General features: G+C 42.3%; 1 protein-coding gene across 1 annotated transcript; it reads right to left on the bottom strand.

Annotated features, from left to right (window-relative positions):
- Window positions 1-3,403: 3,403 nt before the first annotated feature.
- tent5bb (terminal nucleotidyltransferase 5Bb) lies at window positions 3,404-12,534 on the bottom strand. Its single transcript, XM_032536250.1, has 2 exons — window positions 12,029-12,534; window positions 3,404-5,065 (listed from the first exon to the last, which is right to left on the bottom strand). The coding sequence occupies exons 1-2, from the start codon at window positions 12,182-12,184 to the stop codon at window positions 4,043-4,045; spliced, it is 1,179 nt and encodes a 392-aa protein (XP_032392141.1). The 5' UTR covers window positions 12,185-12,534; the 3' UTR covers window positions 3,404-4,042.
- Between the last annotated feature and the right edge of the window lie 5,893 nt (window positions 12,535-18,427).

Genomic DNA, 18,427 nt, shown 5'->3' with positions numbered 1-18,427 from the left:
ACAATAAAGTTGAATCTAATCTAATCTTGCGTTTTCGATCAACTCACAGGTGCTGCTAATGCTGCTAATGCTGCTAATGGGTATTGTTGCTTGCCGGCCGCGGCAAGAATTAAAAATCCAAATTTTAGGGACAGGAGCCTTCTTCTTCGCCCAGAAAAGAAAAAGGATATTGAAAAGTGCAGAAGATCTGCTTTTTGAAGCGTGACACTACCGCAGCTGTAATACGTACTTTGAACTGCGTGGTGCGAGCGAGTTGATTGCAATGCATTATCTTAACGCTAGATGGGAGAAATTCCTACACTTTGGACCTTTAAGGTCAACCTCAGATTTTGACTATTCAAGAATTAAGTCACATATATTATGAAATAGTTTGCTCATAGGGGCATCTAGCCCAAGAAGTCACCAAAAAGGGATGGAAAACCGATGCTAAACCGATTTTTTTGTATGTAGCATATTGGATTTTAATGCCTTCACATAAATGTCATGCATTTTCACTCTTTTGAACAGAAATTCCCCCAATAAATGTGTTTTTTCTCATTTTGTGGCACAGAAAGGTCCAAGGTGGATGCATAGTTTTTAGTGCCCACAGGCAGGCTCTTTGTATTTCAGGACAACAAGTAAACATCACCATGGTGAAGCCGCTTTGAATATCCTCAGATCCTTCAAATAGAAATCCTGTGAGTTCCTGGGAATCGCTCGCTAACGACATGATGATGGATGGAGCTAAGCCACCCAGTCCAGTAAAACTGCTTTATGAGAAAAACTTCAGCACCACTTCCTTCATTTGTCAGCTGTAAAGACTGAAATTAGTATAAATCTGATTCAATCATTCTTGAATGAAATAAAATAAAATGATTATATCTCAATTGCAGATTTTTTGTACATGTGGTACTTTTATAGAACTTAATTTGGATGGTAGCAACTGAAACTGGGAAAGCATAGTTCTTTCCACTTTCTTTGATATAACGTCTTTTGAGATGTTGACTTCCCCTCTAGTTTCCCCCAAACCTCACCTACCATCAAACATATTTCTTTAACATTCTTTTTGAAGCATGCTCTTTAAACTGCATTCATCTTTGTTTGTGAAGATTCAGCCACCCATGTAGCATCTCATCAAGAGACCAAATTTTGTTTTTTTATTACAATCTCCCAAGGCAGTCAATATACCCAGATAGGGAGCTGAGAGCTACAAGGGTGAACAGTTTGTTACACAGGAGACCAGTCTTGTCTACACGCTCTACTTGACCCCTCTCATGACCTCCAGGTGGTATCTGTCACCACTAAAGGAGACATTCCCATAATCTAATCAGCCAGTGTTCAAACCTACCGCATCCATAAACAACACACAGACAATCAGACAGATATTACTCTTCACAGCAGACTAACACAGAACAAGGGGGACATGATAACGAGGCCTTTTGAGCTCTAAGGATGGTAGTGGGAGTCGAAGCCAGAAGGGCCCACCCATGTAGACAGGAGAAGACGGGAGTGAGGAGGCCAAGCTGCTGAGAGTTGCTTTGCGCCGTGGAACAGTATGAACCACAGTGTCAGATGTATCTGTGGTATTTCTCCAGGAAAAACTAAACTGTGGCAACATTGCCTTAAATCTAAGGTGCATGACTTAGAAAACCCCTCTGCTACTCTTGAAGGAACTATGTTGGTGTAGGAAAAAAGTTATTGCATAAAGCCAATCAAGGTTTTTGCTGGTCAACCACAAGCCTCTGAAACATCAGAAGTCTTCCACGGTACATTCACTTTTTATAATATTTTATGTAAAAACAAGAGTAAGAGTCTACAGCCACATTGGCCACTCAGCGAGACTGTATTTATAGTCACAGTAGCAATAGAGCTGAATGCTAACGTTAGCAGGCTAGCATGAAAACAATGTTAATGTTAAGTTGTTTAATCTTTACCGTTTGTACCATGTTTTGCTAATTAGCACTTAACACAATAGCGTCAGCCGAGGCTGATGGGAATGTTAGGAGTTTTGCAGGTATTTAGTCATAAACCAAAATTTTAAATGATAATTGCACTCAAAGTTGCTACAGTTAATTCTTCAAGGGGCATGACTGTCAAATAGTCATTAGGACATTTTACTAAAAACTACAAGTGCCAGTCTCATGGAAACGCAAGAGGAAAGGTCAGGGATCACCAAAGTCATTAGGATTAATTGTCTAGAAGTAATGAATATCTGTGCCAAATTGTGTGCCAATCTATCATGATCAAGATGTTGAATAATTTCATTGGATAAATCCAATTTTAATTTTTTTTTTACATGAGAACACCAAGTTGTTAGGGTTCCCCCTCTGGGAACAATGATGCAAAATGGCATGGCAAATTGTCCAATAGCTGTTGAAATATTTCAATCTGGACCAAAGTGGTGACGAACGACCAGGCAGATCGGCATCGCCATCAATAGAGCTACACAAGTACAGTTTCATTGAGATTTATCTAAACTAATCTTTCAACACATTGACAACTTGCTGTAGTTTGTTAATTAATATTACACCACCGGGCACAGAAATCACTGGGTTGTTCAATATACGACAAGCTCTGTCTCATTTGTGACTTTAATGCGTGTTCTCTCCAGGGGTATCCTTTGTTCCCCTTTAATGTTCATGTTGCAGTTTGGAGACAAGTCTGACAGCTAACCCAGGGGGGGAAATTTCCCTTGTCGCATTTATATCTCCAACCTCAATCACTCTGACAGACGTTTTCCTTCCAAATGAACTTTTAGAAAGAAATCAGTGAGCGCTTCACTAATGTAAGCAGGTGTGTCCCAGCTACATGCCTTTTCATGCTCTACTAAATCTCAACAAGTCGTGCCCCATGCAAACGTAGTTAGGATGGAATATATCATAGCTGGAGAAATGTTGGTCTTAGTGAGGATGAAATACTGAACTGTGAAGTGCTGGAATGCATCATTACATTTGCTGAAAAGCCAGCAGTCCCATTTCACCACCTGGTCCTCAGCTGCCCCCTCAGAGCTCAACTCATCCAAGACAAGCAGCAGCAATCTCCTCTTTCTGAATGAGGCCAAGGAAACCCCTTGTCGGATGCACAAGTGGAAAGGAAATGGCTAATATATAGGCTGGGGCTCAGGGGAATCCGTTTCGGGGGGGGGGGGAAGAAATGCACAGAGCTTGAACAAGTAAGTGTTTGTGTCAGGCCAGTCAGTGTCTGGCTGAAGGAACACAGACAACACACTGAGGAGTTTGTGATAAAGACAGATAGCGACATAGGAGAATTTTAGAGAAGCAGAATCTGAGAAAGTGAGATACCGAGAATGGAGATAGAGTCTGCCTTCCTGGCGCACATCCCCAGCCTCTTTCCAGTCAACTGGAGCGTATTAAAACCTTCTAATTTTTTTAAAAAGTGGAAAGAAAGAGCAATGTACCACAGCTTTTCATTTTTGTCATTTTCTTTAATGATTTAAAAACAAATACCCTGACCCTGGATATAGAAATGTAAAGTAACCTGGATGAAAAAGTTTCAAAAACATATTCTTACAGAGCAAATACTATAAAGACAGTTGGTCAGTTTCAGGCACTTGGAACCACATACAGTATTTGTTTGTCATGCTACACAAGAAAATATTTCTTTGGTCTTTTTTCCCCCTCCGATTAGTTTAGCTGAAACCACAGAGAGAACAAAAACAAAAAACAGCTGGTGTCGTACAAAGTATATACATTTGATTTAAGACCCAATGCAAGCCTCCATCAGACAAGAAGCAGACCTAGCAAAGTTCCTCCGTCACATATCAACCCTTCATATTTTTCCATACATGTCCACATTGGTTATGAAACGACAACAGAATAAAAAGATGAGTATAATGGCTCAAATTAGATTTTTTTTTTTTTTTACAGCAGTATTAATTAACATAACTTAGTGGAAGGTTTTTAATATAAGATTTGGCAAAAAAAACAAAACAACACATAACAATATTCCTTTTCGTCCACGTTGGGCCCCGAACCAAAAAGCCACATTCCTACAGAGGCTTAGTTAAAACGGAAAGCTCACCCCGCATCCTAAAAGTCATTGCTCAACTGCAAGGCAGCCACGTTTGATAAGAGTTGCACGTTACCATGGGTGACTGAACTTGTGCCACGTAATAATTGCTGAAGTTGAGGTCTCTGACATAGGGAGCGGGCTGGTAGTAGCAGGTGATGTTGGACAGAGCAGGGATAGCGTTCTGTTCGGCCATTACGCGCAGCGCCAGGGCGGAAATAAGTGCCAGCGTCTGTCTGCGCTCGTGGCCCATAAGACACACAGTGCTCTCGTCCACCACTTGCCTCAGCGTCACCAGGCACTCGTAGCGCTTGTGCTCCATGCCCATGAAGTGGTTCTGCAGATACGCCTCCAGTTTCCTCTGCTGTACGCTAATGTCAGGGAAGTCGATGAAGAAGCGGGAGCACATGTAGCGCTGCATCTGTTTCATCTGAATCTCCGAGGAAGGCCGGAAGCCGCGCACCAGCAGGTGGCAGTACTTGAGCAGCCCGCCGCCCCTGATCTCCTCTGGGCTGCGGGTGGCAATAGTCCTGGTACGGAGGTGACCCAGAGCTTCCTCAAAGTCTCCGTACATGCTCTCCCCATGCACTGTAGGGTGGAAGGTCTCGGACATTGCCGTCTCCGAGCAGCGGTCGAAGAGCAGCAGCGAGTCCAGAGTGATCTGGAAGGAGTCGACGCTGAACTCAAACTGCCGTCTCAGGGAGTCCACAAACTTCAGCTCCACGTTCTTGCCGGTGTTGTTTGACAGCGAGATGAGGCTCCAGCGGTCCGTCTCGTTGCAAACTTTTACCAGTTTCTGCACGTACGCTTCCTTCAGGGCGATGGCTGTGATCCGCTCCCTGCACACACCTTCAGGCAAGAAGTCCACCAGGCAGTCCAGCACCACATCCTTCACCAGGCGGAAGGTTTTGTCATCAGTCAGACTCAGGCCAAAGATCAGGTCCAGGTCTTTGTAGCCAAGGCCATTGTCCTCGTGAAGCACGTGGCTGGCCGCTGAGCCATTCAGCTTGACGTCACATACCACCACACCCCGCTCCTCCAGTCGAGCCCTGACCACCTGAAAGGTACACAGACAGGGAGGGGATATTGAGTAAAGGCTATCTACATAAAACAACAATCAGAATAGGCTGACATGGAAAATACAAGTTTGTACATGCAGAAAGGGAGCTGCTTTCTCCTTCCTGCTTGAAATAGAATTTGAGGTGCTACCGTTTGAACATAATATAGCATGAGGGGTTAACAATGTAGAAATTTACTAATGTGTAGATGCTTATCTTTCACAAGCTAGTAGATAGTATTTAGTTACACATGTCTTGACTTCTTGGATTTAGAGGCAAAATGTGTTCATATAAGAAACCAGTTTACTGCACAAACGCTGCAGGATTTCAGCATTTTTGCAACATTTCATTGCAGGTTTATGCAGAAAATACATTATAGAGTCAGGGAAAGCAGGTGGCAGATTCCTGAAGCCGGCAGGCTTACAGTATCTTGTTCGAAAGACACTTTAAAGAAAGCAGCTGCTTAGCTCCTCCACTCAGTGGAGTGTCATTAACTGTCAATCCTGTTGCGTGAGGGTGATGATACCCTACACACTCCACAGTTCAGTTGCATACCTAAATTATCTGACTTTTCTCTTCCCATGTGACGTAAAAGCAACATCAGCACAACAGAGATAAGCTCTGGGACATGACAGGTCAGTGCTTGTTTCTGTTAGAGACTTTAAACATGAAAAACAACAGCTCAGCTGTGAACCTTTCAACTTGTGCCCTATGACCACAGTGAGAAAACCTGATCCCTTTGCTGTCACATAAACACACTTTGGCAAAGATTTATCTGGTTATTGGAACACACACAATGCTGCACTGCTGCGATTCTTGGGGTAAACGCCTGAGCTACACACAGCTGGGATGGTTTTGCATCTTGTCTTTTGCAGCACTCCTCAAGAGGAGAAACACATCCAAACAATTGTGAAGAAATCTAAAGCACAGCTGTCTGTTAGAAAGCTCTCGCTGAGCCATAGGGATCTGCTGCTGTCATACAAGCTGCAGTATCAATCTCTGCAGACAGACATGTATCCAGCCAGCCAGGTAATCCTATCAGAAAAGATTTTAGACCCTAAGATTTTAAATTGCAAGGTGTAAACTTAATCTGATGAATCCCTATTATGTAACACTCCACTACTTGGCAGTTACGAAGGAACTTTGTAATGCAAAACTAAGATGATTTCTTACAAAAACAAAGATTCCACTGTATATTTTGTTATTTTTAGCAATTAAGGTACAGACTAAATCCATCAAAAGAAATCAGATTAAAAGGAGTAAGAAGAGGAGGGTATTCGTGTGTTGCAATTCTCCACCCCCCTCTGGCTCCACACCTACTGTACAGTAATCTCTTCAGGTTCCTTATTTTTGTAACAGACCATACTGGGTTAAGAGCCAAGTGTCTCCATTACATTTAAAATGTTTTGATGTTAAAGAAAGGTTAGGCAGCAGGGAGCTGGAGCCTAGAATGTTCAGGCTGGCTAAACAGGGGTGATAACAGCTAGCCTAGTGCTTCCTAAAGTACAACATATACACTTACAAGCATCACCAAAGCCCATGTTAACACTATCTCATTGTCTAACCCGTACAACAACATTAATGTGGTAGAGTTAGTTATGTTCTTGAATTCGTGCCTGCAGCGAAAGCAACACCTGTGCCAGCTGGCCGCTGGCATGTTAACTTAAACTGCTGCATAGAAATAGTACCTAAATCTAGCATACAACTCCCCCTAACATAACATGTCATTTTTCAGCATTAATGGTTGAGTATGGAATACACAAATGATATACAATGTTTAAACAAGACAACATATAGGTGTTGGTAGATGTACGTTTGAAGTTGGACACAGCCACGCCTAGTTACAGTCCTGTCCTCATCACACAACGTATTAGTATAAATCTTCTCACCTCACAAGCAAATGAGTTTATTTCCCCAAATATTCCTTTAAAACCAAAGGTAATGATAAAAAGCATTAAAGAAACGTGGTTTATCTGCTAATTTTCTCAAAACACTCCTGAAATATAGCAAATAATACAAGAGAAAGCCAAAACAAAGCAAAGACACTATATAACTCCACAATCCAATGAAAGAATAACTTTTACGGGGCATTGGACAACAATGCAGAGAAGTGGATTATTTTAGCTATCCAGCAAAGGGAAAGCCACAGTAGTATTTGCTCCAACCTCACACTTAAACCAAGTAAACAGCACACCATAATCTGCCTGTCTGGGGGTCTCCAAAAGGAGTGTATGAGTAATCACAGCTCTGCCACCCCCCACCATCCCAGTCCTTCAGCACTCATTAAACAGGTTGGTAGATTTCCCACATGACGCAGCAGCACCTGGTGAGCCGAACGAAGGGAGACACTTCCGCCGACGTTTGAGCAAAAAAAAAATAAAAAAATAAAAAACTTGTAAAAAGAGCCGCAAACACACCAGACTGTCTGGTGTTGACAACGCCTTGGCGACACATAGCAGTCTCTCCACTTTCCTTCTCCAGTCTCAATAGTTTCCTTGAGTATTTCATTTAAGCTGCGCCCTGAATGTGTTTTTATTATGGCAGTTTGAAATGATCCAGCCATTTACTAGCCCATAGTCCCCTCTGGACGCCAATGAGAGCTCTGGGCAGTGAGTCAGATGACCCTCTGCCAAGGATATGGCGACAGTGAGTGAGCAGTTACGAGTCCCTGACCTTTGCTTTCACTCCAAAACTAACCAAGCCAGTCAGGCGTACAGTAGCTTTAATGGCAGCGGGGGATGATGATGGTTTTTCCTCTGGTTTGAAAGGCTTCCTTGAATTTCCTATGCAGGGGTGGTCATTCCACCTGTATGCTCAGACCAGAGTGGGTCACAGGCTGAAACGTGATGCTGTAACTCCTCTATGAGATGGATGTTTTTAAGGAAGGACCTGCTTCAAGGGTTCGCAGATATTTTAACGTATTAGGTTTTTCAGCTACCCATGTAAGTGATAGTTTCTTGTTATTTAATGGTAAAATCCAATGGTAAAATACAAAATTCCCCATTTTGCTGGGTGCCCCTGCAACCATCTCAATCCTCTTAATAAGGTATCACACTGTATCATCACACTGTATCATACATTACATAGTAAAGTGTTGAAGTCAGCATTGATATTGCATCTGTTTTTGTCAAATGGACTTTATTATAGTATGTTAGGTGTCAAATGATGAGTCAAAAAGATTTTGCCGTGTCTTTTACTGCTGGTTTTATTCTACAAAAATCAACTTGCACACAGGACTGTACCCATAAGGCACAAGTGCCCAAATATATGAGTTAGTTAATGGTTTTATTTTTTGTAAATTGTATTTCCCAACCAGATGATCTGAATTACAATAAAAGGATACTAAATCATTTAAATCAAGTAATCCTATTTAAGTCATAAATATAAATTATTAATACCCATTGAGTACAGGTTTTACTAGAGGCAAAACTCTGCCAAGGCCATGCCCTATCTCACAATGTTAATGGAAGTGAAAAATAATGTGTGTCTGCCCCATGATTCGGATCTGTTTTAAAATGTATAGTTTTTTTCCCCAGCCCATGATACACCCCTGTACCACGTTTTATGGATAGTAGTTACTGAACACCTATTACCTGCTTGCTGAAGATAATAGGTAGACTCACCCCAGGTTGCTAAAGCCAAAAAACTCAGACGAAAAAAAGTACCTTGGTGTCGTTTATGGTTACTACTACCATGGGCCCACAGGAAGGGATGAGAGTGACATTAGCTTCTTAAGCATTAAAAAAAACTCCCAACTTTTTCAACAGATGAACCAACCAAATGGATGCAATCAGCACCGCCCACGCTGTTTTTATCTGTGAGAAGCACAAAGATGTGAAAAATTATGACTTTAAAGCCCAAAAATTTAAAGCTACCTGCCAAATAAAAATTATTACTGAACAGTCTAATCTGAATGTAATCTCCTCTAGGGAGCATTGGGAGCATGTGGTGTCTTCATGTTGCTCATTCTCAACAAAAGCCTAGTAAGGAGTTGGTTTACAGTCTGGCGAAGGCCACAGTGGAGTCCGGCGGCCGGTCTACACTTACCACAGTGATACATTGTCAAGCCTGCCCCACAAGCCCAGTGTTATTACAGGCACTAATCCAGTGCTCACATTCTGCTTCCAATCCAGGCTGCTCTCTACCAACTGGGAAAGTAGAGTACTACTTCCAGTAGTTAAAACAATTTAGTTCAAATATGATCCCCTGCAAAGCTGGAATAAAATGTAATCCTCTTGGTGGCCAACAAAAACACAATGGCCTCAATAGTTCCAACCCCACACATCAACTCACTCATACTGACGTAACGCATGACATATACATCTGATATCTGTGTTTATCATCATCATGTGGGACGATGCTACCGGGTATGTATAGGGCCCCTGTAGATATAGGGAACATGTAACAGATATTCTGTCTGTGTGTTGATGGCTGAGGACATTAAATCCAGAGTTATACATAGGTGTCAGTAACAGTAAAAGTGTTCCTTCATTGCTCCCGTGGCTTACTCACAACCAGACCACAAACAGATGTTATTTAAATGTAGCCCTCAGACAAACCCAACCAATGAGAAAAGGCTCCTCCGATTCTCTGGGAACGTGATTCCTTGGTCACCTTACCCAGTGTATGAGGACAGGAGCTGTCTCAGGTAGACAGCTCTGTCTGGTGCGTAGGCTAAAAATAAATGACATTAAAAAGGGGAAGACTGGTGGTTTTGCATGTTGTAGCCCATTTCCCGTTAATCACGAATACCTCACATTACTGTCAACCATTTTCCAAAACATATCATAGTGGTTTAGATCACTGAGTGTGTTTTTCCTTCCTTCCAGACAGCCATTCGTTTCCCTTCATGGCCATATGGTATTAAAATCAACTTGCAGAAACCTGCTTGACTTCTTCCATGACAGCACACATGTTGTCTGCTTTTATGTTTGTCAAAACAATGGTATTGTTGCACGGTGTAGGGCAGACTTTTCACACCAGTTTCTACTTACAGATCTATTTTGCTAACAACATTTATAGATTGTTTCCATATTGTATATTTAACATTGGCCCCCATACAGCGGTCTACCTGAGACTAGCATTATTCTATCATTTACAAAACTGGATCTTGTAGCACCTAAGTTTAAATGTTATTTTAAATGAATAGAATACACATGGATGTATCCAAAAATATTCCTTTTCCCCAACTTTTGAAATGTTACTTTTTTAGTTTTAATAAGATGCTTTTGCACCGCTGAACTTCACTGACAAGCAACATGTTTCCTTAAGATAACACGTATATACAGTACATGTGTGTATGTACTTATGGTAATGCCACATTCAACATGCTAACATGTTAGCACTCAAACAGGACAGACACTGGGGACAGAGAGGAAGCTGTACTCATTGGAAGAAAAAAAAATGTTAAGAGTCCCTGTTCTCTTCAGGATTGTGTAACCAAGGGAATACATCAGTAGGGCTGTTTAGAGGAGATGATAGGGGCCTCCTTGATTATAGAGGCCCTTGAAATGCTTTGTGTGTGAGGGTCTCTTTCTTCCCCACAGGATCACCACAGAAAATGTGAATCACTCAAGTGAAATGTGAACCTGGATTACAGGCAAAGATAATTAAATAATGTCTGCTCAATCGTAAGACAGAAGTTCACCTATGTTGGGTCATTCCTAGGAAATATACAGCAGCTCAGTAATTAGATCTCCCTCGTTTTCACTACAGCTGTGAGAAGAAGAAAGAAAAATAAAAACTTCAGGAGCAGAAGCATTCGTGAGCTAGTGGAAAACTGAAGTCATTGTGTTAGATCATCCAAACTCTTATGTCTGTGTTAACTGTACGAGTCATTCAGTGTGTTTTTGAGAGTAATTAGCTCTGCCACAAAGCCGTACCACTGCGCGTGTGTTTTGTATAAGCAGTGGCCATCTTTGTGTCCACACGGGAGGCACCGAGAGAGAAGCCAGTTGTTTCAAGTTGTATGCTTCTGCACACTTTTGTTTCAGCCACAAGTTGTTGTTTTCTTTTTCTTTTTTCTTTTACATCCACTGAAGCCTGTCCAACATAGTATTGGTAACATAGCATACCATCAGTGGTGGAAGAAGTATTCAGATCCTTTACTTAAGTAAAAAATACTAATACCACACTGTAAAGAAAGTAAAAGGAGTGTAAAAGTCCTGTATCATCAGGAAAATGTACTTGAAGTATTACAAGTAAAAGTACAAAATGCAGAAAAATCCTCACATTTTAGAAACTGGAAACCAATCATTACAGCTTTACATGTAGGCTGTTACATTGTTGGGTAGTTTAATACAACATATTTTAGAGTTTTGTGTGAAAAACTATTCATTCAAATATCTAGTAACTAAAGCTGTCAGTATATATTTCTCTCTGAAATGTTCCGGAGAGGAAGTAGAAAGTGACATGAAAAGAAAACACTCAAGTAAAGTACAAGTAGCTCAAGTACAATAAATTAAGTACAATACTTGAGTAAATGCACTTAATTGCATTCCACCACTGATGTACATACATGGATTAAAGCGCTATTAATGTGACATGTAATGTGGATAGTTCCACCAGTGCATACTTTCAGATTTTTTGGAAGAGTAGTAGTGAATAATTTCTTCAATCTGATCAACCTATAAAGACTATTTTTCTCAGTCTGTTTACATCCCTGTCTCTTGTTTAATGTAAATGACACTCTTGACTTGCAATTAAGTCTAAAACTTTCCTATAAAAAAGTAAAATGTATCTCACCCAGGGAAGTATACGGAATAAGTTGATGTTTCCATAGCTTCGGGGTTTGATCTAATATAGTTAATACACGACAGTTTAACTAACACAGTTATTTTTATTTGCATTGTGTCATGGAAAAAAGTCTGGTTCATTGAACTCATTCAGGTTTTTATTCCCCTATCCAACACTAGTGCCACGAGACTTGATTGCAGTGGCATTTGGATGGACCGTGGTCTCACCTGGACGATCTGCCGGGGCTGCACGGACAGCGTGGGGAAGTTTCCGCGGCCGTGGATCGGGACGCTCTCTCCCAGGATGGAGTCCAAACGCCGCACCTGATCCCAAGACAGCACGCTGACCCGCCGACTCTGCTCCGCGGCATCACCGGAGGACATGACTACCGGACTGAACGGGATGTGGGTAGGCTATAACGAGAACAGCAGCACGGCGCAGTCTCCCACAAGTGTCCGCTGACTGTGGATGAAGTCGACAACACTGACAGCGGTTCTCTATACGTCTCCTCTTCGGGGTTTCACAAACCTTCAAAAATGCATTAAAGTGATGGGAAAGTTTAGTGGAATATCGGACATCTCCAAAATGAAAACTTCCAGCCTCTGTGTGTCTGTACCGACTCTCTCCTCACATTAGAGCCGTCTCTGGCTCTCACCGGCTTTTTACCGAGCTGGGTTTACCAGGAGCCTTTCTATTGGCTGGGCGGACATTCACGAGCACTTCGACATACATGAAACTAAAAGCAGCATAGACACACACGTTCGCTCACGCACGCACACATACGTCAGATGATAGATTCAAGGAGTGTAGGAAATCTAACTTATAGGTAAGCGACGCAGCTCTCTTTAACTAAGCACTAAGGCTTATTATTATGAGCGATATTGTGTCCTCGTTGTATATTAAACCTATTCTAACTGCGTTTTGAGTATGTTTGATAACAAATTCAAGCCTACACACTAATACAGCCAGTGAAATATAAAATATGGAAACAAATGACCCCCAAGTGCTATTAATGAATAGCACTTGGGGGTCATTTGTTTCCATTTGTTTCCATATTCCAAGTGCTATTAATGAATAGCACTAATGAGCACTTAGCACTTAGCTATTAATGAATAGCACTTGGGGTGCTATTTATTGAAATAAAGAGGACTGGATGCGCTCAACTTACAAAGATACTTTAAAAGCTTTGAAAGCTGGGTCAGGTCCTGGATCTGAAGTGAATAATCGTAAATAAAGCTACTAGCTCTCCGGTTGATAGTTTATTGCCACATAATGGGCGTTTTGGGCAAAACTTATTTTTTCACTGCTTATGGTATCTGTTTTGTTTTATGTTTACTAACCCTGACCTGGATATGTTGTGGATCCCTTCGTTAGTTGATGTGCTTGTTGTGGTTGATGCACTCCACCTGTGCAGTATTGGTGGTATAATTAAACAATAATTGGGTGGGAAGTATTGTTTGTAATTGCATGTGCACACGCTAAGGAAGGGCGGTGCCAGAAAGGCAAAAAATACATATCAAGTTGGAGTGCTTTCCTAGAAGCTTTGTTTATTATTCATGATGATTTATGAATTCTGCCTTGCCCTTCTTACCACTGAGGCAGTCTGCAGCCCCCAGACCAGGCCCTCTGTGATATGGACACCATACTCGGAGCTGTCCACTCGCTCCACCACCCGTTGATAGTAAGGGGGGCGTAGTTCCTTTACTGCTTTTTCCCAAAGTCCACTATCACCCCTTTAGTTTTAAATGACGTTTACGAGTAGGTTGTTGGCCCGACACCAGCAGTGCAAGTCCTCTTTGGAGAGGACCTGAACTGCTGCTGGATGCATGGTTCAAAAAAACATTGGACTTTAACAAGGGAGACTGCTGTTTTAAAAATAAACTTATAATATCTCAACCATGTTTTCATTGTTATTAAAATCATCAAGATGACGAAGGTGTCCTAACAATGACAAAGTACTTGGACTTTAATGCTTTAGTGCGTAACTTTCAGATATTAATGAATGTGAGTATCGGCTCCACACAACTCCCTCTGGATTTCTCAGTAGGGCTGTGTTCAGAAGATTGTGGCGTCGGGCGACTTTCATGCGCAAAAACTCAAGTGAAGGGGTGGCAGTAGCTCAGTCCATAGGGAGTTGGGTTGGAAACCGGAGGGTCACTGGTTCAAGTCCCCGTATGGACCAAAAAGAAGGGAGTGTGGATTGGTGGCTGGAGAGATGCCACTTCACCTCCTGGGCACTGCCAGGTGCTGTTGAGCAAGGCACCGTACCCCCCCCACGCGCTCAGGGCGCTGGTTCGGCTGGCAGCCCACTCACTCTGACATCTCTCCATTAGTGCATGAATAGATCCTGAGTGTGTGTGTTTGTGTGTAGTTCAGGATTGTGTGTGACTACTAACAAGTGTGGACACTGAGCTCCTCTCTCCTCTATTTTTCCATCTTTTCATTTATGTGCATCCATGTCCCAGAAATGCTTGTTACTAACCTAGCTCTGGGGAGTCATTCCCCGGAGTCCTTATGTTCTTTTTTCCCCAGCATGTTCCCTTGGATCAGAGACGCTCCGAAATCCGGGTAGCAGCTGTTGCCATGGTCCCGCTACACGTTCTGTGATGCCATGTTCAAATGCTACACTGCAGTGTCCTGCTACGTCCTGCTACGTCCTGCTACGTCCTGCTGTGCCTAGTAATGCCGCACAGCGTCCTTTGTGCATGTGCCTTTTTTTTTTTTTAGGGAACTTACTTTACAAAGATACTTCTACAAATACTATTTTTATTTTTGTTATTGCCACTTTTCATCTAACCCCAACCGGCCCGTCAGACACGCCCTACCAAGAGCTGGGTCTGTCCGAGGTTTCTGCCTAAAAGGAAGTTTTTCCTCGCCACTGTCGCACGTTGCTTGCTGGAGGAAACTACTAGAACTGTTGGGTCCTTGTAAATTCTGGAGTGTGGTCTATCTGTAGTGTCTTGAGATAACTCTTGTTATGAATTGATACTAAAATAAAATTGAATTGAATTGAATTGGACACAGACTGTAATTGTAATTCCCCATTGGGATTATATAAACAGATAAAAAAAAAAAAAAAAAAAAAAAAAAGATAATGACCTTTTCTGAAGAGTCCATGTTTTTTTAACTCTCCATGTTTCCTTGGCTAATAGCAACTGTGTGGAGGAGGTGTGGGGGCGGTGTGCGATCACCGATGGCTTGTATCATGTCGACGCGCCAACAGTTTTGTTGTCACTACAAATTCCTCATGAGGGAGACAGAAACTACGGAATATAGCTTTAACCCAAATCATGGTTTTTTTTTGTGCCTAAACCTAACCAAACCTTATCGATGGTGAAGTCTCTTTACAGGGAGATCTATAAGGGCTTTATTTCTCAACATGTGTAACGGTTTCCGAAGGCACAGACAATTTCATACCGTTTCATGCCGTCAGATCAGAAAACTCTTTTATGTTGTTCTACTTGTCATGGGAAAATAAAGTATTTTGTTGTTTAGGTTAGAGGACTTGAAATTGTTTGATGGATTAAGTTAAGGTCCAAAGTTTGTTTTGTGCATCAAAGAAATAAATGTCAAAAAAGATGTTGAGATATTTCACAGGAAAAGGGAAAAAATAACCTGCTGGTCAAATTGAAGGAAAAAAAAAAAGGTCAGAGGGTCAACAAACTCCCAAAGATTTATTTTAAAGGACCTTAAACGTTTGTCCGACTTTGATGGAAATCTACCAAATCAAGAATTTTTAAAATCAACTAACAAAAATTGCAGCCTAATGGCGGCTCTATATGACGAGTCAGATGCTCGCCAGTCATTAGGATTCATTCACTCTCGACCGTGAATGTTTTCTTTGGGGGGGGGGGGGGGGGGACAACTATATAAGAAATTATAATCATAAACGAGACATGCATTCCAAATTGCATTAGTCTTCTTTCTAATAAAAAGTTGTGATGAATCAACGTAAATCCCAATGAATTATAAAACACAGAAATATAAAGTATACATCAAAGTATACATCTAAGTATACATTAGCCTGAATTGTATACATGTATGCACCCCCTCCCAAGTTTGTTGTCTTCTGGCAGTTTAGGGGAGGCGAAAGGATGGTCGTTCATTTCTTATGCTTCTTTGTGGAAAGTTACTGATGCCCACATCGTTACCACAGCAACCAATGCAGATAGGTTAGTGATGTCTGGACGCACAAATGCAATCTGATCACTCATAAATAACAATGCGTACAGTCTGTCTTAAAGATCTGATTTGAGAAACCAATCAGATTTGCCTGCAGTCTGAACTGAAGCCTTATTTCAGGGAAATCCAACCAACAGAACAGCTTTGAAATCCTAGACCCATCGTACTGCAGCGTGGCTGAAAACAAGGTGCTGACCAAGTCATCATCTGTCTGTCCTCAGCCCGACTTTGTTCCCAGAAATGAACCTGACTTCTGTTTTGACATAATGTCAAAACAAAAGGTTTTTTTTTTTGCATTTGATTGGTAATGTACAACATATTTTAAAGTACAGTATGTTTCCACCCAACCATCCAGGGAATATTATGAAATACATCAAAGCATGGCAATCAGGTGTTTTCTATTAGGGGATAAATCACATTCCTCTGCTTAAGCTATATAAGAATACTAAATCACAGGAGAAATGGAAAGAGCCTTTAAAGGCCACAATAGTTTTATGCAAGTCAATGTTTTTGCTGTCTCTGAAAAGACAATGACGTAGTTCACTAGTTACTTGATACTATACAACAAAAGGTCAGAATGGATGCCCGGACGGCATCAGCCCAAGTCTCCTCAGGGACTGTGCTGACCAGCTCTGTGGTGTTGTGTGTTCAGGACTTATTCACCTGAGCCTGAGCCTGGAGAAGGTCCCAGCCCTGTGGAAGACCTCCTGTGTGGTCCCGTTACCAGTCACGCGCGACCCAAGGAGCAAACCACTTCAGGCCTGTTGCCCTGACTTCTCACACTGATGAAGACCATGGAGAGATCATCCTGCGTCACCTGCGACACCTGGTGGCACACAGCTGGACCCCCTGCATTTGCTTACCAGCCTGGATTGGGTGGACGACGCAGTGTCTACGCTGCACACGAATCGCTGCTTCACCTGAGGACAGCGGAGCACTGTGAGAGTCTGTTCTTCCTATTCTCCAGTGCTTTTAACACCACCCACCTTCGCTCCTCAGAGTGAAGATGGAGAGTGCCGAGTGGACCAACACTGGCTGCATGACTACGACTACCTCACCAACAGACCACAGTATGTGAGGCTCCATCACTGTGTGTCTGACGTGGTGCACTGCAGCACAGGTGCCCCTCAGGGTACGGTGCTCTCCCCCTTCCTTTTCACCCTCTACACCTCGGACTTCACACACAACACCACCCACTGCCACATCCAGAAGTTCTCTGATGACACAGCCGTTGTTGGTTGTGTCTCTGAGGGGAACGATCTGGAATACAGGTCGGTTATCAAGGACTTTGTCAGCTGGTGTGAGCTCAACCAGCTTCAGCTTAACACCAGCAAGACAAAGGAGATGATAGTCGACTTCAGGAGGAAAACATCCCCCTTCTCACCGGTGAGCATCCAGGGATTGGACATTGATGTAGTGGAGAGCTACAAATTCCTGGGTGTTCACCTAAACAATAAACTGAACTGGACTGATAACACCCAAGCACTCTACAAGAAGGGCCAGAGTCGCCTCCATCTGCTGAGGAGACTCAGGTCCTTTGGAGTGTGTAGGACTCTCCTCAGGACCTTCTATGACTCTGTGGTGGCCTCTGCCATCCTCTACGCTGTGGTCTGCTGGAGGGGGGGCAGCTCGGACCGGGACAGGAGCAGACTCAATAGACTGATCCGGAGAGCGAGCTCTGTCCTGGACTGTCCTCTGGACCCCATAGAGGAAGTAGGGGAGAGGAGGATGTTAGCCAAGCTGACATCCATCATGGACAACACCTCTCACCCCCTACATGACACTGTGGGGTCCCTGAGCAGCTCCTTCAGCAGCAGACTGATTCACCCACGTGTGTAAGAAGGAGAGGTACCGCAGGTCCTTCATCCCGGCCGCTGTCAGACTCTACAACACCTGCTCTACTGATAGTGTTGTAGTTTCTGTTCCTGTTTTCTCTCCATCTACATCACACACTTTCTGTTTATCTTTAATTTGGTATTTATATTTTATTACAAGTACTTACTTTTCAATATTTATGGCTCAGGTTAATATATTTTATAGCACCGACTCTTGCTTCTTTGCTCTAATTACACATTCAACTTAACTTATTTTTTAACGTCACTTACACCGCAATATTGTTTCTCTTATCATGGCAACCGCACTTTAAAATTCCTTTTGTTTGACGGCATCTTACTTACTCAGTCTACCAATTTTCATTGTTATTTCTGTCTTGCCTGTATTTCTTGCCTTGTATTTCTTTGCCTTTGTATTTCTTTCTGCTTCTTGTTGTGTGTTATTGTTTTGTTTTTCTGTTTTTTGCTGTTGCTGCTATGCTGCTACTTGTAACGACAGAATTTCCCCGTCGTGGGATAAATAAAGTATAATCTAATCTAATCTAATGGAACTCATTCCTCCTGGATTTTGTGGTTGCCATATAATACCTTTCAACACAGATAAATCAAACA

The sequence above is a fragment of the Etheostoma spectabile genome, chromosome 14 (genome assembly GCF_008692095.1).
Source record: "Etheostoma spectabile isolate EspeVRDwgs_2016 chromosome 14, UIUC_Espe_1.0, whole genome shotgun sequence".
NCBI lineage: Eukaryota > Metazoa > Chordata > Actinopteri > Perciformes > Percidae > Etheostoma > Etheostoma spectabile.
This window is presented reverse-complemented; position numbering and strand designations above follow the sequence as displayed.